Source organism: Tachyglossus aculeatus, chromosome 18 (genome assembly GCF_015852505.1).
Source record: "Tachyglossus aculeatus isolate mTacAcu1 chromosome 18, mTacAcu1.pri, whole genome shotgun sequence".
Taxonomy (NCBI): domain Eukaryota; kingdom Metazoa; phylum Chordata; class Mammalia; order Monotremata; family Tachyglossidae; genus Tachyglossus; species Tachyglossus aculeatus.
In genome coordinates this window covers 9,947,250-9,971,184 of record NC_052083.1, presented here as the reverse complement: position 1 = coordinate 9,971,184, position 23,935 = coordinate 9,947,250, and the positions used below count along the sequence as shown (strand labels likewise).

Sequence of the window (23,935 nt, the reverse complement as noted above, 5' to 3'; positions counted from 1 at the left end):
CCTCAGGGAGTATTAGGAGGGCCTAGAAAATGAAGGACGAGCTTCAGTGTGAAAAAGGGCAAGGTGACGTATCTTCAGGAAATGGATGTGCTCTCAGCCTTCACGTTCACAGTTAGGGATGCAGCTAACAACCCAGACTTCTTCCTTCTAATAACCCATCGTGGACCAACCATCCATCATGAATCAACTTTAAGCCACCTTGAGCCTTCTAACATCCCTAATTCTTTCCTCTAACATCCCCGGGTTTTCTTTCCAATAGTCTGTCAGGGACTCACCGCCCATGAATTTATCTAAACCTTTCCTTAACCTCTTAATATTTTCTGCCGACACAACCTCCAGAGGTAAATGAGTTCCATATGCTTACCTCCCGCTGTGTGAAAAAGTGTTTCCTTTGGTTTGTCTAGAACCCGTCATCTTCAAGTGTCCATGGTTGGCCCATCGCCCTTGTGTTATAGGATGTGGTGAACAGCAATTCGGAGTTCACCCTAGCCACATCCTTCATGGTCATGTACTCTTCAATCATAGGCCTTGGAGTCAGGGGACCTTGGTTCTAATCCCAGGTCCACCACTGCCTGCCACGTGACCTTGGGAAAATCACCTAAATTCTCGTTGTCTCCATTTCCTCATCTGTAGAATGGAGATTAAAAACACCTCTAAAGTTCTCTCGACTGTAAGTTCACTGGGGACAGGGAATGTGTCTGTTGTATTGGACTCTCCCCAAGTGCTTAGTACAGTGCTCAGCACACAGTAAGCACTCAATAAATATGATTGACTGACTGACCTGTTCTCCATTCTCCCTAGACCATAAGCCCCATGTGGGACAGGGAATGTGTCCAATGTGATTATCTGGTATCTATCCCAGCACTAAGTACAGTGTTTGGTGCATAGTAAGGGCTTAACAGGTGCCGCAATTATTATTACTATTATTATTATCATCATCATTATTATTGTCAGGTTTCCACTCAGCCTTCCACTTTCTGGTCTGAATAATCCTCATCTTTTCAATCTCTTCTCAACCTGGCTGATTTAATTGTCCTCTCCCTCTTTACCTTTAGACTCTGATCTACCTAAGATGAGATAACCAGGATGACATGCATTATTTAAGGAGCGAATGGACCATGATTTTCTATAATAATTGCTATTATTAATTATCATTTACAGTATCTTTTGAGAGTATACTTTGTGCAAATGCCTGTACTCGGCACTGAGGCTCTGGTCAGATCTGGTCCCTGTCCTCACAGTATAAAAGATGGGGAGGGAGTTTGGGGACAAACTGAAGGCAGACATAAGAAAAAATGACTTAGTAAAATGAAACCAAAAGTTCACATTAGCTGTAAACGATGCCGATAAACTACTGCCCTCCAGGATCTCAGTGCCTGATCCTGCCAAGCCTGTTGATGATAGGAATTGTCATAGAATCTATTGAATGACTATAGTGTGTGATGCATTATGCTACACAGTTGAGAAAGTACAACAGAAGTAATATAGTAAGTGCTTAATAAATGCTATTATTATTAATAGACAAAATACCTGCCCACAAGAATCTCATCATCTAATGGTAGAGAGAGATATGGAAAATGTTTATAAACAGTAGGAGCCTTAGGAAGAACAAGTATTGGATAGGAAGCGATTTGTTTATGTCAGGTTGACCTCTCCAAATAAATCAGAATAACTGAATGCACAGTCGAATGCATATACATATATACATTCGAAAAATAGGCATAAATGCATACATTTTTGAAGTGGCTGTTGAGTTGTTATGACTTGAGGTGTGGGGGAAAGGGATCAGAATTCTTCATTCTGGAAAAATGAGGATAGCGATGGGACAAGATTGGAATCTGTGAAATCATGAAGCGTGCAGAGAGATCACCCTGGAATTGTGGCTCTTCTTTTTTTCTTCAAGACTCTACCAAGGAGCTGAGGTGATGGACTGTCCAAAGTTGTTCATTCCTTTTGTCTCAGAATCCGGATTAGGGGCAGGTCCCTGGGAGAGTGAGTCAGGATGTAGACTCAATCTCAAGAAAGAAGTTGGGTGTGTCTGGAGGATTAAAGTAGGGCAAAGGATGTCTTCTCAGGCCTTGATGCTGGAATTCTGGAACTCCCTTTCCTGGAGAGTCTAACTAGTAGAATTACTAATCCATTTTCCAAGCCTGGAACCATGGTGCAGAGGTACCAGGTTCAAGGGTCTTGTGTGGTTGTAAGCTCCTAAAGGGCCAGGATCATGTCTGCCAATTCTATTGTGCTCCACTAAATGCTCAGTACAGTGTGTACACAGTAAGAGCTCAATAAATACCACTGATTGATTGTTTTCTCCTACCAATTCCTCAACAGTTTATCACCTCACATGGCTCCTCTAATGAGCATGGACTGAAAACATTCAGTGTAATGGGCACATTTGAAAAATCCAAAATAAGTGGAACCAAGCACTATGAGAAGCACCAGACAAGGTCCCCATACCATTTGGCTGAGGTCAACTACCTCCCTGCAAACTGACTGGTTTGAGAAGATGCTATCTCACCCCCATAAAGGGTTATTTCACAATGAACAGAACCCCCTGGGTGAGTGGGGAGGGGGGAGGGGGAAGTACCCGCATTCTGTTTCAGTAAATGAACAGTTTAGAGACTGTGGTTTTCTGACGTGAGTTATAGAAAAAAAGAAGAAAAAGTTCACATGTTGAGAAACAATCCCCACAAGCCCCCACTCCATCTCTGAAACACACTATCATCGCTGGGCTGCAGGGCATCACAAAACGGCCCCAGATTGGCCTCCTCCAGTCTGCGAAGTGTTCATCATCTCACTTTCTTTCTAAGTACTCGGAATCCATAGGGAATCGGCTCAGGGAGAAATCCAGGGCAGAACCCTGAAATCACATGCTAGTTTCCCACAAACATAATTAACCGTCCCCCATTCCACAAGCAAGCCTATCTGTAAAAATCCTCTTCCTAAATTATGATTTTCCTCATCCAGGGCTCATGACCACAAGCAGCGTTTTTCACCAACCGTCCTTCGCTGAAATGTGCTGCAGAGCTAAATGTCATCTCTGCATTTGAAGAGGCCCCTTTATTTTTCCAAGGTGATAAATCTGCCGAGGAAGTTTTCCATTTAAAACTGCAAGAGCGAGACCTCAATCTGAACTACTTCTCAACTTCTTACACCACCAGGGATGACACAAAATATGAAGGAAGGGAAAGGCTTTGAAGATTTCCAGGAGGGGGCTATCGTCTGGCCTGAAATGGCTAAACCTCAAGGGGATCGAGAGTGATGAAGGCTGGCTCTCGGCCGCGTTGTCTCCCCCGGGGATGCAGCCACCGGTTAAGGTGGGGTTCTGCGCATGCTATGAGTGGGAGCTGAGGAATGGAGAAACGTTTGTCGCCGGCGGTTGCTGGGTGGTAGCTACACGGACAAGGATTCATTCAGCACCAGGTTTCGGTTACCCACCCCAAAGTGCTTTACCATCCGCACCTGTAGCCGGCCTCGGACCGCATAGGAGAAGCTCGCTGAGCGGCCCGAGATTTATGGGGGAAATGACTTTCTTCCTCGACCACTGCTCCAGCCCGGCATTCAGTCAGCAGCCAAGTTAAACATTTCACGTGGACGGATTGTTCCAGCACGGCCAGAGTCAGGCCTTCCAATTGCTGCCTGGTCACCATTGATGAACTGGATGAGTTCCCTTTTTCATCCCCCGAAGGGCCTCAGTGAACTCTCCCCTTTTTCAGGGACCGATCACCCAGCTTGGTGCTATGATTTTTGTGCTTCTGCAAACCATTCTTTGGGGTCAACCCCATTCTCGGTGCCTCTTGGATATAAGAACTGTGGTATTTGTATTTGTTAAGCGTTAACTATGTGTTAAGCATTGTAGAAACGAGATCATCAGATCCCATATGAGGCTAACAGTCTTACCCAAGGTCACACTGCAGACGATTGGTGAAACTAAATGTAGGGGCATTTCCCATGAAGCAATAATGGCCTTTTCCCTTTGGTGGTGTGAGGGTCATTCTACATTCTGCTGTTCCATATGACCCATTCTGACAAGTATTTTTAGTAATAGTACCATAAGAGAAGCCCCATGGTTCAGTGGAAAGAGCATGGGCTTTGGAGTCAGAGGTCATGGGTTCAAATCCCAGCTCCGCCAACTGCCAGCTGTGTGACTTTGGGCAAGTCACTTAACTTCTCTGTGCCTCAGTTCCCTCATCTGTAAAATGGGGATTAAGGCTGTGAGCCCCCCATGGGACAACCTGATCACCATGTAACATCCCCAGTGCTTAGAGCAGTGCTTTGCACATAGTAAGCACTTAATAAATGCCATTATTATTATTATTATTATTATTATTATTATTATTATTATCGAGCATTCAGCTGGAGAGGTGCACTGTACAAGGACTTAGGAAGTACAGAAATAACAACATAACACAATAGCTGCCCTCAAGGTGCTTTCACTCTAACTGCTACCCCCCAGACATTGCCACGGATACATTTTCTATCCCTCAGTCAACTGCCACTGGAGAATTGTTGCATTATTTTTCCACTCACACACATGATTGGGATTACGCCGATCACTGTCATGGCTGCCTCAGTCAGTCTGGTGGAAAGAGCGCTGTTCTGGGAATCAGGAGGCCTGGGTCCTCATCTTGAATTTGCTTGCTGGGGCTGTGCCACCAATAAAGAAGACTTTTCATTGAAGAACACTAGGGCATTCTAAGACAATGATAATAATTGTGGAAATAATCAATCAACGGTATTTACTGGGATCTCATAGCACTGTACTAAGCTCTTGGTAGAGTACAACAGAGCAGTGTGGCTCAGTGGAAAGAGCACGGGCTTTGGAGTCAGAGGTCATGGGTTCAAATCCCGGCTCTGCCAATTGTCAGCTGTGTGACTTTGGGCAAGTCACTTAACTTCTCTGTGCCTCAGTGACCTCATCTGTAAAATGGGGATTAAGACTGTGAGCCCCCCATGGGACAACCTGATCACCTTTTAACCTCCCCAGAGCTTAGAACAGTGCTTTGCACATAGTAAGTGCTTAATACATGCCATTAAAAAACAAACAAAAAAAAACAGAGTTGGTGGACACGTCCCCCTGCCCTCAACGATCTTGCAGTCCAGAGGGTTTACACTCTTGTTAAGTGCCTGCCAAGGGCCAAGCCCTGACCTAAGTGCTGGAGTAGATACATTAAGAGATGCCTTGAAGGCCGCCGACAACCACCCACTTGCTGATGATGGGGCTCTTTGGCTCCAACGTGCATTTCTCGAAGCAAGCCTGCTAAATTCTGGCTCTACGGATGGTGTCAGGCCAATGGATTCAGTGCTGAGGTCCTGAGGTCATTTCCTGGAAATGCTGCCAATCTGTCATCCAGGGAGGAGTGACAGGGGCACGGACCTCCCTGGGCTACGATGAACATTTGGGGAGACTGACACTGGCTAAGGGCTTCCCCTAAATTTCAGCTTTCTGGTCGGTGGTTTCCCTGTAGGCAGTGGTTCTGTGGGAAGGCCCTGAGAAGACGTGTTAAATTTACAAAGGACACCCAGAAGGCCAGAAATGGCCGAGCGTGAGCAGTTGCTCCTGGGGGACTCTTTTCCAGTGTCTGCTGGGTGTAACTCATTAAGAGCAAGAGATGTCACCACTGCCTGACCACTGCCCCACATGAGACTCATCTCCATCACCTGGTTAGGATTTATGACTCCCACACATACCCCCCCCCCCAAAAAAAAATGCTAAAAATAACTTCCAGCCATCAAAATCCCCCGTGCCTCTGCCGATCTTCCGTGTTACAATATTCCCAAATTCCAGGCACGTTGCCAGTATCCCGCTCAGCGCCCCCGGCTGGTAGCTCGATGAAATATGGCTGGGAGCGTGTGCTTCCGCGGAGAGGAAAAGGTCATCATCGTTAAGTGGGGTCTATGGCTTTTAGCACTTCCTGATCCATTCAATATCCTCGAGTGATCGTTTCCTTTGCTTTGGTCATTTGTTCCATTCATGTCATGGGCTCTGGCCCAGTGATTCTGCTCACCCTTGGGCTTCTGCTGCTAGGCAGGCTAGCGAGCTGAGAAATGAAGAAAACATTACAGAGCAGGCTGGCTCTCATGTAGTCCGCTGGAGGTCCGGCCAAAAGCAGCGTGGCTCAGTGGAAAGAGAACAGGCTTGTGAGGCAGAGGTCACGGGTTCGAATCCCGGCTCTGCCACTTGTCAGCTGTGTGACCTTGGGCAAGCCACTTCACTTCTCTGGGCCTCAGTGACCTCATCTGTAAAATGGGGACTGTGAGCCCCAGGTGGGACAACCTGATCACCTTGCATCCCCACCCAGCGCTTAGAACAGTGCTTCGCACATGGTAAGCGCTTAACAGATACCATCATTATCATTATTATTATTTCTCCTCGGCAGTAGTTTGGAAGTTCACCCCTTCCCCTCTACCCTCGAGACCACCACCCTGATTCAAGCCCAAATTGTCTCTCGTTGGATCATTGTAATAGTTTCCTTCCTGACTTCCCTGCTTCTAGCCTCTCCCCTTCTCAGCCATGTAGTAGTATGACCTATCTTTCTACAGTTATGTTCAGAGAAGCAGCGTGGCTCAGCAGAAAGAGCACGGGCTTGGGAGTCAGAGGCTATGGGTTCTAATCCTGGCTCCACCATTTGTCAGCTGTGTGACTTTGGGCAAGTCACTTAAATTCTCTGTGCCTGCTACCTCATCTGTAAAATGGGCATTAAGACTGTGAGCCCTATGTGGGACAACTTGATGACCTTGTATCCCCCCAGCGCTTAGAACCGTGCTTTGCACATAATAAGCGCTTAGCAAAATACCATCATTATTATTAAATCAATCCTCTCCTCAATATCCTTCACATGTTCCCCATCGCCTCTTTCCTAAGATGGAAATCAGTCAATCGAGGGTATTATTGAGCAACTACTCTGAGCAGAACACTGTACTAAGCACTTGGGAGAGTACAATACAGGTAGTGGACACGATCCCTGCCTTCAAGGAGCTTCCAGACCGATCATCAGTGATATGGTTCTCCTGGGGGCAGGGACTGTGTGTCCCCACTGTATCCCCAAAGCATCAGGGAATTCCATCGAGGACGATGTTGATGAGTTCCCCTCCTCCTACCACTCCATCCTCTTCCCTAAAATTGCATCTCAAAGCAAAGGAGCAAATCCTCTCTTCTGAGGAGTATCCAGAAGTTTATCCAGAAGTTTTTCTTCCCTCCAGTTTTGGGTTACCAGAAATCAAAGGCCCAGTGGTCTTTCATTCATGATCACTAAAGCTCTAGCTTCTCACTCTAGCTCATTTAAGGCTGTGCAGCATGGTGCCTGGGTCTTACCTCCCCACTCCTCCAAGCCAGGGGACTCTGGAGAGCAGCTACTGAGGCATGTAGTTACTGGGGAGGGAACAGATGGTTGGATTGGGCAGGCAAGCTCCCTATTGTTCATTCATTCATGCAATAGTATATAATGAGCACTTACTGTGTGCAAAGCACTGTACTAAGCACTTGGGAGAGTACAATACAACAATAAACAGACATGTTTCCTACTCACAACAAGCTTACAGTCTAGAAAAGGGGAGACAGACATTAATGTAAATAAGTAAATTACAGATACGTACATAAATACAATTGAATGGATAAGTGCTATGAGGGTGGGAGGGGAGATGAACAAAGGGAGCAAGTCAGGGTGATGCAGAAGGGAGTGGGAAAAGAGGAAAGGGGGGGCTTAGTCAAGGAAAGCCTCTTGGAGGAGATGGGCCCTTCTCCACAATATGTTTACCACCCATGGAACCCAATTCTGTCTCCCCATGACCTCAGCCAACACAAGTGATAGCCCACTCTTAGACTAGGAGCCCCATGCAGAACAGGGCTTGTGTGCAAGCTAGTTAACTTGATTCTAACCCAGCACTTAGATCAGTGTTTGACTCACAGTAAGCACTTAGATGCCATAAAAAAAGCTTTCTAAGTGACCAGTTTGACAGAACCTAGCCCTCCTCAGAAAGGAAACTACATTGGCCAAAGGAGGCCGGACCACTGGAAAGGAAACTCTGGCTGACTCTGCATCTCACCTTGTCCCACCGAGCACACTGATTTTCCAAAATCAAGAAAAATAGCTGCTTTCAGAGGGATTCAGCTCATTGTGGGCAGGGAATGTGTCTGTTGATTACTGTATTGTACTTCCCCAAGCACTTCGTACAGTGCTGTACATACAATAAGTGCTCAATAAATACCATTGATTGATTGATTGATACGAATGGGAGGGAATTGCAGGCCAGAAGGAGGATGTGAGGCGAGAGTGAGGAGATCACGGCATAGGAAGGAGGTTGGCGATAGAGGAACGAAATCTGCGGGTTGGTTTGTAATGAGAGATGAGTGAGGTTAGATAGGAGGGAGAGAGCCGATTGATTGACCTCCACAAACTCAGAGCACACTGCTTTCAGGAATTGGACAATGAGTGAGACCTGGATGCCTCTGGTTGAAGCTTTGCCTTCTCCAGGACCAGTCTTGGAGGCAGGGTAGTCCCCTGGATGGGCATGGGTCTGGGAGACAGGGGACCTGAATCATCCTCCCAGCTCTGCTACCTGCCTATTTTATGACCTTGGACAAGTCACTTAACCTCTCCAGGCCTCAGGATCTGGGCCTGCTGCTTGTGACCTTAGACAAGTCACTTGACTTCTCTGACTCTTGACTTTTCCTCCTAACACCTGCTTTTCCCTATCTCACAGGAATGTAGCGGGGACGGGATGAGGTAACCGACGTGAAGCGCTTCGGAAAAATGAAAGGGCTCTACAAACGCAGGGCATTATTGTTACAGAGGGAAGTGGCAGCATACTTGAACTTTCTAAGTTCTTGCCCGGCCCACATTCTGTAGCAAACACGTTCCACACACTCGTTCCAGTAGGAGGTTCTGGAGTCCCACAGGTCAGAGAATCGACTCTACCGTGTCAAGCAGGTAATTAAAGGTAATAACTGGGAGTGCTTCGCTCCGCAGCTGTCAGCTCCTCCTCCTCCTCCCCCAGTGAGCATAATAAGGTTTTACCCTGTTCTAAATCTGACAGATCTCTCCGCTGACTTCATGAACATTCCCCCAAAGGGCATCCACTGCACTATTTATCTTACCTCATGTCACCTGGCTTAGTCACGGGAGTTGCGGCAGCACCGTGAGTGGGGAAGACAGGAGGGGGACAGCGTTCCTCCCCAGGAGTGTAGCACGGAAACCAAGAAAGCAGTGTGGTCTCATGGAAAGAGCAAAGGCCTGGGAATCGTAGGACCTGGGTTCTAATCCCTGTTCTGCCACTTGCCTCCTGCATGACCTTGGACAAGCACTTCTGTGCCTCAATTTCCTCATCTGTAAAAAGGGGGGATTCAATTCCTGCGAGCCCCATGTGGGACAGGGATTGTAGTCAATCTGATTATTCATAATAATAATAATAATTGTGGTGTTTGTTAAACATTTATTATGTAACAGGCAGTGTATACAACTTAATCAGTTCCTGTCCCACATGGGCTGCACACTCTTAATCCCAATTTTACAGATGTGGGTAACCTAGGGCCAGAGAAGTTATTATTATTATTAGTAATAATAATAATAATGGCATTTATTAAGCACTTACTATGTGCAAAGCACTGTCCTAAGCGCTGGGGAGGTGACAAGGTGATCAGGTTGTCCCACAGGGGGCTCACAGTCTTAATCCCCATTTTACAGATGAGGGAATTGAGGCACAGAGATGTTAAGTGACTTGCCCAAAGTCACACAGCTGACAATTGGCGGAGCTGGGATTTGAACCCATGACCTCTGAATCCCAAGCCCAGGCTCTTTCCAGTGATCCACACTGCTTCTCAGGTCAAGGTCACACAGCAGACATGTGGCAGAACTGGGATTAGAACCCGGGATCTATCCACTTAGACTGCTCCAGCAGTCAGTTCAGTCCATGGAACATCTTAAGCACTTAACAAATACCACGATTATTATTACTGATGACCAAGCAGGGCAACAGGGAGCTGGAGAGGCCCCAGTTTAGGGATGAGGATCCCTATGGTTGGGTCCCCTCCCCAAGAGCTGCTGTTGATTCCTGGGAGCCTGCAGCCAAGCTTCCTCTCTACTCCAAGCTTCAACTGCTCCAATCTGTCATCGGTACGGCAGCGGAGATATAGCGACCCGGTGTATAGAGTCATCCTTCAAATCGCTTGTAGTAGAAGCTGCCGCACATGGATAACGTGATACACATAGATAACAGATAGTGAACAATGGCTTGGCACCAACAAAGCATTATGGACTATCAAGAGGTCTGAAGAGGACCACAACTGTACAATAGCCCACACCTGACAGATCCACCACACAACCAAGGATCAATATCGATGCCACAGAGTGGGATGTTGTTTCTGAATTCTGCTACCCTGGCAGTACACCAGGACATAAACGCTTAGTCCAGTGCTTTGCATTCAGTAAGCACTCAATAAATACCATCATTGTGAGGTGATATAAGGATCAATCAATAAACCAATCATATTCATTAAGTGCTTACTTTGGGCACAGCACTATACTCAGCACTTGGGAGAGCACATTATAACAGAATTGCTAGACAAGTTCCTTACAGTCTAGATAGACAGAACTGAAATAAACAAATGAATCATGGTTATGTACATAAGTGTAGTGGGGTTAATAAAGGATGTAAATCCGAGTGTGAGAGTGATGCAGAAAGGAGCGGGAGAAGAGGAAATGAGGGCTTAGTCAGGGAAAGCCTCTTGGAGGGGATAGGATTTTAATAAGGCTTATAATGTGAAATACTTCACAAATCTGTGCTATCACTATTGCGCACCATTTGAGAGACGAGGACAGACACACAGGTGAAAAAAAAGCTAACCAAGAAGGCCAGTGTGTCCTCTGGAAGACTCAAAGACAGTGCGGTATTGTCACGGCTTCCAAATTCAGAAGTAACTGGAGGTGTTTGGGGCAACTGTAGTACACTGAGAATGAGCAGATACTCCTCTCCCTTGCCAAAGCCCAAATCACAGTGGGCAGCATCAGCAGGCCAGTGTCGCTTCAGGCTGAGATAAAGGCCAAAGATGGACCATCTAGAATTCTATCATTTTAAACAGTAGCATCAGTCTTCTCTCATTGCAGCAAACAAAACTATAACAAAGTTTCTATTTTTAAGAGCTCTTTCCAAAGTGTGTTTCTTTAGTGTTCTTTTCTTGTACTAAACTAAGATGAGACTTTCGATAAAACAAAATTTCAGATTAACAGAGTCAGATCTATGTATGGTCCCTGTTGTATCCTCTCAAGAGCTTAGTACAGTTCTCTGCTCAGAGTAGGCACTCAATAAACACCATTGATTAATTGATTGATGAATGTCTATCTCCCCCTCTAGAGTGTAAGCCTACCAAGTCTGTTATATTGTACTCTCCCGAACACTTAGTACAGTGCTGTACATACAGTAAGCACTCAATAAATAGGATTGATCAATTACCTTACCATGATGCTGGCTTAACTTCCAGTGTCCTCACAGTTCCAGCCCCTCCCAGCCAGCTCAGTGAAATGGAGATTAAGATTGTGAACCCCATGTGGGAAAGAGACTGTGTCCAACCTATCTTGTATCTGTCCTAGCACTTAGAACAGTGCCTGGCACATAGTAAGTGCTTAACAAACACCATAAAATAAAGTAAAATAAAGAAAGCTCTGCCCCACTGCCCCAAAGACTCCCTCCTTTCAGGTTCCAAGGTCTACCCAGGCCCCTGCCGATGCTGGGGACTCTGCCATGGAACCATGGGCCTCCACGTCAAGGCAACTCCTAGCCAAACTTTCTTCCCTCTACACCACCCTCCAAGCCCAGGGAGGGAGTTTCATGTCAGCATCTCCCCACTCCATTGGTGCCCTCCCTCCTCAAATCCAACAGACAATTACTCTCCCCAGCTTCAAACTTTTATTGAAGGTAAACAAAAGGCCTCAAGAGGCCTTTTCAGACTAAGCCCCCCCATTCCTATTCTCCCACTCCCTTCTGCGTCACTCCAACTTGCTCCCACTGTTCTTTCCCCCTCCCAGCCCCACAGTACTTATGTACATATCTGTTATTTATTTATTTATATTGACATCCGTCTGCGCCCCTCTAGACTGTAAGCTCATTGTGGGTAGGGAATGTGTCTGTTTATTGTTGTACTGTACTCCCCCAAGCATCGAATACAGTGCTCTACACACAGTAAGTGCTCAATAAATACGATTGAATGAGTGAGTCAACCAAGGTTCACGGGCATCTCTTTGGATTTTCTCGAATGTCATTATGTTCCAGAGAACCTGAAATGGGCAGCCAGACTGAGTTGAAATTTGCGGATTGTCCCAATACATGTGATGTCAGGTCACAGTACTAACAACAGCAGTAGTAGTAGGTAGTAGTAGTAGCAGCAGTAGCAAGTAGTAATAATAGTAGTAGTAAAAATAATGGTCGTACTAGTAGTAGTATTTATTAAGCGCTTACGTTATGCAGAGCACTTTACTAAGCACTGAGAGACCAGGGTAACTGCAAGCTGACAGGGTTAACTCCAAGTTCAGGGCCTGGAGCCCTGCTGCCCTTGAAAGACAGCCCTGGCTGTCTCCAGAGCTTAATTCAGGATTTGTTTCCAAAAATCTAGGAGTAGGAACTCTAGAAATCCGTGACCGACAGAGAGAGAAACCAGGGTATCTTTGGAATCTTGTCTGTCAATATTAATTTCTTGTCTGAGAAGGAAATAACCCACTTTCTTGGGCCACAGGCTACCTCTCCGCTGGGAAACATCACAGGCTCTTTAACAGGAAACCGAAGGAAGCAGAAAGACTGCCGAGGGAGGGGAGGATGGGCCAGGTGTCCAGGTGTACACACTGGATCCAATTCAGAAAGAGCTGAAAACTGACTTTATTTTAATAACCCTCTCGTCAACAACCCTCCACCCCAAATCTTTATGGGGGCTTTCGGCTCAACGGAGCTCGGTTGTGCAGAATCTTATTTACGCTTTCACTCTTAGGATCAGGAAGGAAATAGCCCTCAATAAGTAAAAACAGAACGTTCCATTTGTAAACACAGCTCAGTTACCAAGCCGTTTCAGAAATCAACAGTATTCCATTTAATACCCAATCATGTATTTTATCCCCAAACTATATTTAACTCAAGGCACGGTTATAAACACCAGGGTTCCTCTTGGATGAAAAGGAGATTGTATCTTAGAGATTTCGGTGCCATCTCTCTTCTGGGTTGAACTGTAGTCTATAAATAACTTACATGCATGAGAGAAAGAGAGAGAGAGAGAGAAAGAGATGAATATATAGTCATCCTTCATTTTCAAAGAAGTCACGGCTGATGACTGTTGGAGCAGGCTGTGCCTCTAGAACCTTTTCTAGCTCCTTTCCAACGCAAGGCAAACAGTGCATTTCTAAATTTAGTGATAATAATGATAGTTTTTGTTAAGCCCTTACTATGTGTCAAGCACCGTTCTAAACACTGGGGTAGATACAAGCCAATTGGGTTGGACACAATCCCTGTCCCATGTGGGACTCACCATCTTAATCCCCATTTTACAGATAGGTAGCTGAGGCACAGAGAAGTTAAGTGATTTGCGCAAGGTCACCCAGCAGATGAGTGGCAGAGCCATATGCCTGAGTGGCTTTTGCACTAGTGAGGGTTTGCGCTCAGCCATCTTTTCTGCTCCTCTGGGCACAAATTGTGAGTCAGGTACTGGGGAGAAGAGATCCCCTGCAAACAGTGAGCGCTCAATAAATACGATTGAATGAATAAATGAACGGCAGCAGACATCTCTGTGCCTTCACCTGAAGGTTGGGCAGAGTGGATGGGACTGTCGACTCTGAACTGAAGGGCCCTGGCTGGACTGTGCCATCTTCCGTGGAGAAACCAATTCTCTGGACTGTCTGGAATTCCCCAGTGGGAAATTCTTCCTAATCAAAAGATTGAGAGCCTCACTGAAAGTTTTGAAGTCAGTTATTCACGATGCTCAAGGGAGCTGATGCATGTACTCAGGGGGCACAGGCTGTAGAAGCCATCTAGAAGATTATAATCCATTAATGACATAGAGTATATATAGTAAATGATTTATATTACTTTCTCTCTTCCCCTCTAGACTGTGAGTTCGTTGAGAGCAGGGAACAGGTCTACCATATTGTATTGTAATAATATTACATAATATTGTATAACATTGTATTGTAATAATTGTAATAATAATTGTGGTATTTGTTAAGCACTTCTTATGAGTCAGGTACTGTATTAAGTGCTGGGGTAGATACAAGCAAATGGGGTTGGATACAGTCCCTGTCCCATGTGGGGCTCACAATCTCAATCCCCATTTTACAGGTGAGGTCACCGAGGCACAGAGAAGTTAAGTGACTTGCAAAAGGTCACACAGCAGACAAGTGGTGGAGGTAGGATGAGAAACCATGATTTTCTTACTCCCAGGCCTGTGCTCTATCCACTACACCATGCCACTTCTTGCACTCTCCCAGGCACTTAGTACAGTGCTCTGCACACAGTAAGCGCTCAATAATTACCATTGATGATGGTAATATTATTATTATTAACGGTAATGATATTGTTAACAATATTAATCACTGCAGAATAGCTATAAACCAATGATGACAGAGAAAAGCCATCAGTCTACAAGCTGGTGACTAATAGCAGGGGGCAGAGGGCTGGACATGAGGAACTCAGCTCTTGAACTCGTTCCAGAGGCCCAGACCTTTGGGGGAGCACCTTTCGGCCCCCAGGAGGGGTGCCTGCCGAGTCCAGCAGCAGTCAAATTCATTATGAGCCAGAAGTTCTAGAGCTGGTGGGGGCCCAGGCAGGTGGAAGTAGTCAGGTTTCTGCTCCTCAAAGCCTAAAACCCTCCCTCTTTTCTCAGTCTCCCCTTCTCTCAAGCTTTCCAACCCAGAATAGATGGTTGAGAACCTGGGAGAGGGTCCAGTTCTCAGTGCTCCTGTATTTCCAGGAATCCCTACAAGGAACCCCTCAGAGCTACATGCTACCTCCAAATTCTGTTACTGAGGGATCACCTTTTCCAAGGATGCACAAAGAGACAAACGAGGAGAAAGTACATTTGAGAAAGCCGGTGTGGCTTTCGGGAGATTGACGGGGCGGCGACAACAGGACACCAAGGTTCAGAACATACTGGTCATCCTCAAAGCTCTAATAGTGTCCTCCTCCCCGTAGGCCACTTGGACTTTCCGCAGAGCCCCCCAACCTGGCCCCTCAGCAGTTTCATAGACATAGAGAAGCAGTGTGGTTCAGTGGAAAGAGCCCGGGCTTTGGAGTCAGAGGTCATGGGTTCAAATCCCAGCTCCACCAATTGTCAGCTGTGTGACTTTGGGCATTTAACTTCTCTGTGCCTCAGTTACCTCATCTGTAAAAGGGGGATTAAGACTGTGAGCCCCATGTGGGACAACCTGATCACCTTGTATCCCCCCAGTTATTAGAACAGTGCTTTGCACATAGTAAGCGCTTAACAAATACCATCATCATTATTATTATTATTATTATTATTATTATCAACAACATCCAATGGCAAGACAAAATCACCAGCACTGAGGTCATGAGAGCCAATCAGCTGACAGGCACTGAGTTAACGCTCATCTCAACACAGCTTGGTTAAACAGGACATTGAAGAAGGGTGAATTAAAGTGGGATGTGTAAAGATGAGCAATGAAAACAGGTCTCCCAATCATCCGTAGGATGGTGAAATGATATTAGACATATGCCAATAGAGAGGACAGAGAATAAACATCTTTAAAGATGAAGCCCAGGCTCAAAGTATGTGGTACAGTTGTTGATTCAGGAGGGGGGAACACCGCAGCAGATAGGCCGGCCTACTTGGTGGAAATTAGGAAAATGACTACTGCCCCTGAGCCAAGACTTCAGGAAAGGAGGGAAGAGGAAGAATTGAAAACAGTAACAGCAAAGGTACCAGTGCAGCAAAGGAAGTTCTTTAAGGTATACTGTGTGGAATGGCTTGTCGACCTCACACTGATCTTTTCAGGATTATATGTACGCATGGAGAGGATTGAACCTTCAGTCTTACCTCCTTCTAACATGAGGGCATGAACACATGTCTACACTGTACATTAGCTCACAAGCATCCACCACCTGCAGCATCCTACCTGACTTCTGATGGGCAGCAGCCTTCCAAATTTCATGAATGGAGTAGGGAGATGTGAATGTGTCAAGGGGCCTTTTATTTTCTTCAAGCTAATAATTAATGGTTGACAAGTGAGTTAAAAATGTCAAAGCCCTCCTGAAAACCCATCTGCTCTAGCAGGCTTTCCCCAGCTAATTTCCACTTCCCCTGGTGTTGTCATCCAACAACCATGCTTAGCACTTATGCATATATGAACATACATACTCCATTCATTCATTCATTTCATTTTTCCACATCAATTTTATCTCTATCTTTTCTCCTGCTCCCAGTAGATTATTATCGTTGTTGTAATTATTATTACCATTATCCTCCTGGCACTTATTTACTATGTGCTGAGCTCTGGGGTAGATTCAAAATTATGCAATCAGACATAGACCTTGTCCCACAAAGGGCTCAGTACTTATTTTATCCCGTTTTTACAGATGAGGAAACTAAGGTCCAGAGATGTTAAGTAACTTACCCAATGTCGCACAAGTAGGCCAGTGTCAGATAATAATAACTGTAGTATTTGTTAAACCAAGCACTGTACGTACAAGATAATCAGGTCCCACATGGAGCTCACATTCTGAGTAGTAGGGGGAACAGGTATTCATTCCCCAAACTGCAGAATGAGGCACAGAAAAGGGAAGTGAATTGCCTAAATTCACACAGCAGACAAGTGACAGAAGCAGGATTAGAATGCACATCCTCTGATTTCTAATCCCATTATCCCTCCCCTGTATGAATGTAAGAGCATAAGAGCAGAAGGTATGCCTGCCTCTATTCCTCAGTGGTATGAAGGAAATACATCTATCCATCAATGGCATTTATTAAGCACTTACTGTGTACAGAGCACTGTACTAAGCACTTGGGAGAGTACGATACAACAGAATTGGTAGACCCATTCCCTGCCCACAATGAGCTTCCAGCCAAGAGACAAGTTTACAATTTAGAGTCATACGTAACTACATAAGCTATTGCAACCTATTTCAGAGCAAAGGCAGGCTTCTTACTGGCAGAGTACTTCCCAAACGCCTTTTTCAGGGCTCTGCACACAGTGGAAACTCATTAAACATTACAAACACTAGTGAAATCTGGAGGCAATTCTGATCCACTCTAGCAGCCATTAGGGATTTATCAGTTTTTATTAGGCCTTTAGCATGGTCACAACTGAGCTCTAACCCCAGGGAAAAAATCATTAGTGTAAAAACAATTTGCACAAAACAAGCAAATAGCTGAACCCAAACCACTGAATCTGAAATGTGAAAATCTGAAATAAAAATACCCTCAGCAGCTTTATTATGTGATAACATCTATTTTTTCATAAGGAAACGGAGAGTAGTGAATTGAGGCTTAACTATAGAAAATGTGGTCTGCTCAACCGGGAATAAGGTGAAAGATCACTACTGCTCCCTATCCCGGGTTCCAAACTCAGGAGAAACATTGGAAATGGCTGGACATCTGTAGGAACCAAGTCGGACTCGCTTCTCTCTACACTTTTATTGTGTAATGGAGCTTCTCCTTTAGAGTGTAACCTCCTGGTGGGAAGGGATGTTCACTGTGCCTCTTGTTGTCCTTTCCAATTCACTCATTCAATCGTATTTTTTGAGCTCTTACCATGTGCAAAGCACCTTTCTAAGAGCTTGGGAGAGTACAATATAACAATAAGTAGACATATTCCCTGTCCACAACAAGCTCAGAGTCTAGACTCCCAAGCGCTTTGTAAACTACACCCAGCAGGTCCTCCGAAAGTACCACCACTACTCTTAATGACAATGGTGGCACTTATCCAGTGCTTACTATGTGCCAAACGTTGTACTAAGGGTACTAAGAATATAAGTCAACCGGACATAGTCCCAATCCTGCATGGGCTCGCCGACTAAGGGGGAAAGAGGAATAAGCGACTTATCCCTGCTGATATAGAAGACAAAACTGAGGCCCTGAGAGGTTGAGTGACTTGCCCAAAGTCACACAGCAGGAAAGTGGCAGAGCTGGGATTAGGACACAGGTCTTCCGATGCCCAGGCCCTTGCTCTTCCCACTAAGCCAGGTTGCTTCTTGTTACTACTCTTCAGCAGGGGGAAACTGCTTCCCTCCAAAGGCACACAGATGGCATTTTTGAGCCTTCCAAGACTGTGTTTACTTTCCTTGTAGATAATGTGCTCGAAGTTTACGGCATGACGCTTTTTGAGCCAGTAGAGGCTGGGGGCCACCGAAAGCACTGGTAGAGAAGAGGGGCATTTTCTTATCACCTCCCCATTCCCGCCCCCTGCCCTGATTCCCGGGCCATTTCTACATACCACTGAATACCTGAGGTCACCTTGACTACAACAGCTGGATCCATTCGATCGGGTTGAAAATGTTCCCTCTGCACTTGACTTTGAACCCTGCCCCGTTTGATCCTGCAAAAAAGAAGTGTGACCGAAGGCACTGACTCTCCACAAGCCACTCCGGGATCATCCCTCTAATGTAATGTAAAGCAAATATTTATACAGTGAAGCACGGGAATGGAACTTGCTTTTACACTGGACAACAGTAAAGTTCATGGTTTAAACTGTGGATTAACAAAGGGTTCATGAGCTTAAAATTAAGTTATTCTGTTTAAAATCAATCACAAACACTGTCGTTTTGCTTATTGCTTTGATTTCATAACAATGGCTTAAACAAGGGCTTTATGAGCATATGGAGAGCACCATGAACAAGTGTCACAGGGCTCTGCTCTTTTTCATTCAGCGTGTGCCTTCATGGAGACAAACATTCAAGCAATTAACATAATTAGTACGAGCAGTACATTTACCAGGAAAAGAAAAAAATAAATCATTACACATATGGGAATCTGCTTTCCGACGCTTCCAGTCTTGGAAATGTTGGCGCTTAAAAACGGGAGCCCTGATTGCTTCCCCCTCAAATTGGGAATCGGCATGTGGGTCAAAGGGCAGGGAAGACTGTCTCCCGCCATGAACGTGCGGCCGGCCGTTGTCAGGAGCAACGGAAACGACGGCTCCTCACTTAACCTCGTGCTGCTCCACTACCCCGCAGCGGAGGAGGTCGGCCACGGACCTGTCGTCATAGCCTAGGGTATTCCTCAGGATCTCCTCAGTGTGCTGCCCCAGGAGAGGAGGAGGTCTTGGCTCTGACATCGGGAACTTGCTGTATCGGACAGCTGGCCCTGCAAAACAAGAGAGGTGGGAGGGAATTTGTCATTGGCTAATCCTAGGAAAGGGATTTTATTATTTTCCAAATGGCTGGGGATGGTTGAATTGGAAGCCAAGGACTTCCATTTATGTCCTCGCTGATGATAACTCCTTGTGACTCCACTGTGTTTCGGGAACCACGGGGCCTTTCAATGTGTCACAGGTCATGAACTTCCATATTGTAGTGAGGATTTTCTGTGGCTCAGTGTTTCACCTGGGGTATTCCCCCACATCACACATTGATTGGCACCTTTACAAGATTTCCCCTTACCAGCTGGAGGCCACCTCAGCAGGCTCCCTCCCTCCATCCTCTCCCCTTTCCAATCAGTCAGTGGTATTTATTGAGCTCTTTCTGCGTGAAGAGCACTGGGGTCGTACAGTGTGATACAGGTGGTACACATGATCCCTGCCTTCAAGGAGTTTGTTCCAATCGATACTGTGAGGTGCTGACTGGATCATTTCCCTGAAGGGCTGCTTGGTGCCCATCTCAAAGAATTAATCAATCATTTCTTGAGTTCTTACTGTGTGCATATCAGTGAACTAAGCACTTGGGAGAGTACAGTATAACATAGATATGTTCCCGTCCAACAACGAGCTTACAGTCTAGAGGACTGCTACTCTTCAAAATCTTCCATGGGCTCACCATGTCTCCTTGCATCAATCCATCTATCTATCGATGGAGTTTATTGAGCACTTACTGTGTGCAGAGCACTGAACTAAGTGTTTGGGGGAGTACAATACAACAAAATAAGTAGACACACTACAGACTAGAGGAGTTTACGGTCTAGGATCAGGCAGAAACTCCTAATGATCATCTTCAAGGCTCTCTGTCAACTTACCCCACCGTACACAGCTTCTCGCCCACCCACTCTCTTTGCTCCTTCCAAGCTCACCTTCTAATTGTAGTTCACTTTTGACTTCTCCATTTCCATCCCCTCACAGATGCTTTTTTCCAGTCAGGGAACTTCCTCCCTCCCCAGATCCTTCAATCCTCCACACATTTAGCTGTCCTCCAGAAAAGCCTACCTCTACCCCATAAGAATGCAAGCCAGAGTATAAGAACTAGAAATCCATCTCTTCCCTCAGTCTCAACACTGCAATTGGCTGTGAACTCCTCAATCACTTTGCTACTCACTCCAGCCCCATAGCACTTGTGTACATATCCTCACGATCTGCTATTTCCCCTATCTGTAATATATTTTAATAACTGTCTCACCCTGTAGAAGTAAGCTCCCCGTGGGCAGGGATGGTGCCTATTTCACTGTACTTTCCCAAGTGCTAAGTACATTGCTCTGCTCACAGCAAGTGTCCAATAACCACCATTGATTGGTGATGGTAAAAACAGGGTACTGGACTGCCAGAATTCACTAGGATCTACAAAGCAAGGGAAGCACCTTACCACCTATCTGGCTTGGAGACTTTCTGCTATCTCTGGCTTCTTGTGCAGATTTCAGTTATATCACCTACAAGCCCTACTCAATCATGAATTACACGGAAAGACAGGGCAGAGTCATGCCGAAGGTGAGACTTGCTCACTCGGCCATATTTATTGAGCACTTAACTCTGTGTAGAGCACTCTACTGAGTGCTTGGGAGAGTTCAGTACAACAACAAATAGACCCATTCCCTCCCCACAAAGAGCTTACAGGCTTATTGCATTCCAACCTCACTGGGTGGGATTCCTGAGGACAATTAGAGGTTTCCTTCTTCCAGCTTGTCGGCAGTCACCCTGATTCTCAGATCCAGTACTGCCATAGAAACATTTCCCCAGGCTTTTGGAATAATATCCATATGAATATGGGAAGCATTGTTGCCTAGTGGATAAAACATGGGCTGGGAGTCAGAGGATCTGGGTTCTTATCCCGGCTCTGCCCCTTGTCTGCTGTGTGACCTTGGGCAAGTAATTTAACATCTCTGTGCTTCATTTACCTCATTGCAAAAAGGGGATTTAAGATTGAGAACTACACGTGGAACCTGGATTGTGGCCAACCTGATTAGGTTATATCTACCCCAGTGCTTAGTACAGTACCTGACAAAGAACAGTGCTTTGCACATAGTAAGTGCTTAACAAATGCCATTATTATTATTATTATAGTAAATATCTCACAAATACCATTTAAAAACAAACGCAGTTACCAGCATCAGCTCAGTGGTGACTGATGAGCATATAAGTGGTTAAATGAATTCAAGACTCTTCCTGTACAGTCCAGCCCCATTATTAGAAAGATGGAAAAAAGACAGCTAGTTGGATTATGTCTCTTTTAATTTATTATTTAGGCTCCTCATTTCTGAAAATCAAGTAAATGAAAAACCAAACATCTGTTTTACAATATATGAAATTCAATACCAAAATATTTTTATTTTGACTTCCCTAGCATAGTTCTAAGATACATTTTGTAGATACTATTTAATCTTCAAGGCTTACTGGTGTAACAAGAAGCCAAACTTCACTTCACTTAAATTATGATGGTTCCACAAACAAGGAATTTCACAATTCTCTATCAGTATTTGAATTCCTCCTCATCATAACAATAATAATAACATTTTTTTAGCATGGCACCAATCTTCCACAGCTTCCCAAGACTCCAAACCAAGAAATGCAGCTAGAACACACTAAACCCATTATATATGAGATAAGAGCAGATAAAACTATTAAAATTATTAACATGACATAGCGAGAGAGGCCAATGAGAAGAGATAGGCCTTCAGACATCTTTTCTAAGAGACAAAATGCACGGCACAGCTTAGGTCATGTCATAAGATGCCTAGAAACCCAAGATTCTGAAGGCAATGAGATAGTATTCTGGGACTTTGTCAGGGTTCATTCCTGTTGTTTAGTTTAGCTGCTTTCACAGATCTTAGCCCATTTCCCTCGGTCCTTATTAAGATTCTCTAAAATTCTTAGTGTCAGAGAGAGAACAGTAAGCACACAATGAGTGCTCAATAAGTACGACTGAATGGATTTCCACAGAATAACCAAAATAGACCCTTATTCAAGATCTAAATATTGGAGCCTATTTGATTAAATTATCTTAAAATGTGCTGATTTAAGGTGAGTAAATTTGTGGTTCAAAGTCACAACATACCAAATTTCAAGAAAGCCCTGCTTGAATGCCCCAATTATACAGTCAATCGATGCATTTGGCCATTTCTGAAGTTAAAGAGCCCTGTATAAATGTAGTGAAAGGAATTGTATCTATTGGAGGGGCCAAAGTAGCCATGCTCGCTAAATTGATCTCAATTCTAAAAGCAAAATAATCCAGAGTGGAGAAAAAGAGGAGTGGTGTCTTTTACTTTGAATGATACCATTTGCCTTCGTAGTTCTACATCTCACTTAGCCCACATATTCACAGGCTAGGGAAACGGTTTCACCAGTTTAAGCCTTGAGAAAGGGCAGCAGCAAAATCTGAACTGAGGCCTACTATGATATATGAGATTCTGAAGACTGGAGCCAAGTTTCAGGCTCTCCGATTTTAACTCACAGCCAGGCAATGGCAGGCTTAGCTGGTTTCTGCTTTGACTTGTTTGGATTCTTTGGATCCTTAAGCCTCAAAGTCAAACTCACATGAATCCAAGATCCACCAAGTGATGCTTCACTAATGAAAACTGGCACATAAGCTTCCTCTGTTAAATTCTGGATATCCAGAATGCCTATAGGTTAAAGAACTGCCCCATTGGACCGGTCTTTTCAAACAAGTCAACCTTCATGTTTCTCACTCCCTGAGATGGTTCCTTGGCTGCTTTATTTCCAACAGCTAGAGGAAACTCTAACCACGACCCTGGAGTCAGTGGGAATTGAAGCTACATCATTTCTCGGGTTGGGAGGAGAAAGAAGCTAGGTTTCAAGGACAAAGGGCCCCTCTGCTTTCTGACGTTGCCTAGACAAACAAGACAGCATGGGAGCACTTTTGCCATTAAAACACTTGGCTAGCCTACCTGGATTTCAGTCCTGTGGAGCTACATTAAACTGTGACTTTTAATGATCAGGAGGTCTTTCACTTTACGATTAGAGTAATACTCAGATTTTTCTAAGGCTCAAATAAGAGAAAACTGAGAAAGAAGAAAGGGGAATTTTTAATTTGAATCTCCCAGACATTTAATAATGCTCCTTCTTTCTTGGAAAGCCATAAGGACTTTCAGATATTTAATGACATTCAGCTCTTTGCTTTTTGGAAAGACATTAAGACTTCTTTTTTTTATATAGCCCAATAGTTTTGAGAAATGCACTTAGGTTTTACATTTAATTCCTTCCCACGTTTCTTTTTTGCTGGTTTTCTGAACTTTACATTTTAGTGGTCTTTGGTTGTTGTGATATATAAGCATTATCACATTTATTTATTTGGCCTTTTCCAGTTTTCTTTATGTCAGGGCTAATAAAATGCTCCATTCTAGGCATGCCAAACTCGATCATATGGATGGCCCAGTTATACGCTTCTATATTTGTTCAGGCCTACATGGTTACAAAGCTTTAAATCACTAATATAGTGTTTATAAAATTATCATCGACTTAGGAGAATGTTATTTAAAAAACAACAAAAGGAAATGAAATGGGTGAATAGAACTTGCCATGTTAATGAACAGGGCTTCCATAGAAGATAGAGCAGCAACCCAAAATTAAAG

The 23,935-nt window shown here is 44.8% G+C and overlaps 1 protein-coding gene across 4 annotated transcripts in view; it reads right to left on the bottom strand.

Annotated features, from left to right (window-relative positions):
* The window catches only part of SUGCT (succinyl-CoA:glutarate-CoA transferase), a 389,451-nt gene that overhangs the window by 6,616 nt on the left and 358,900 nt on the right, over positions 1 to 23,935 (bottom strand). The window contains exons 14-16 of one of the 4 annotated variants that reach the window (XM_038760522.1): positions 19,183 to 19,291; positions 18,423 to 18,524; positions 13,135 to 13,222 (exon numbers count right to left, since the gene is read on the bottom strand). In XM_038760522.1, coding sequence (XP_038616450.1) covers positions 13,213 to 13,222; positions 18,423 to 18,524; positions 19,183 to 19,291 — 221 coding nt within the window. In that variant the 3' untranslated portion in view covers positions 13,135 to 13,212. Of the gene's footprint in view, positions 1 to 13,134; positions 13,223 to 17,773; positions 18,525 to 18,894; positions 19,292 to 23,935 lie in introns of those variants that run through there. The other 3 variants (XM_038760523.1, XM_038760521.1, XM_038760524.1) reach the window with 3 other exon arrangements.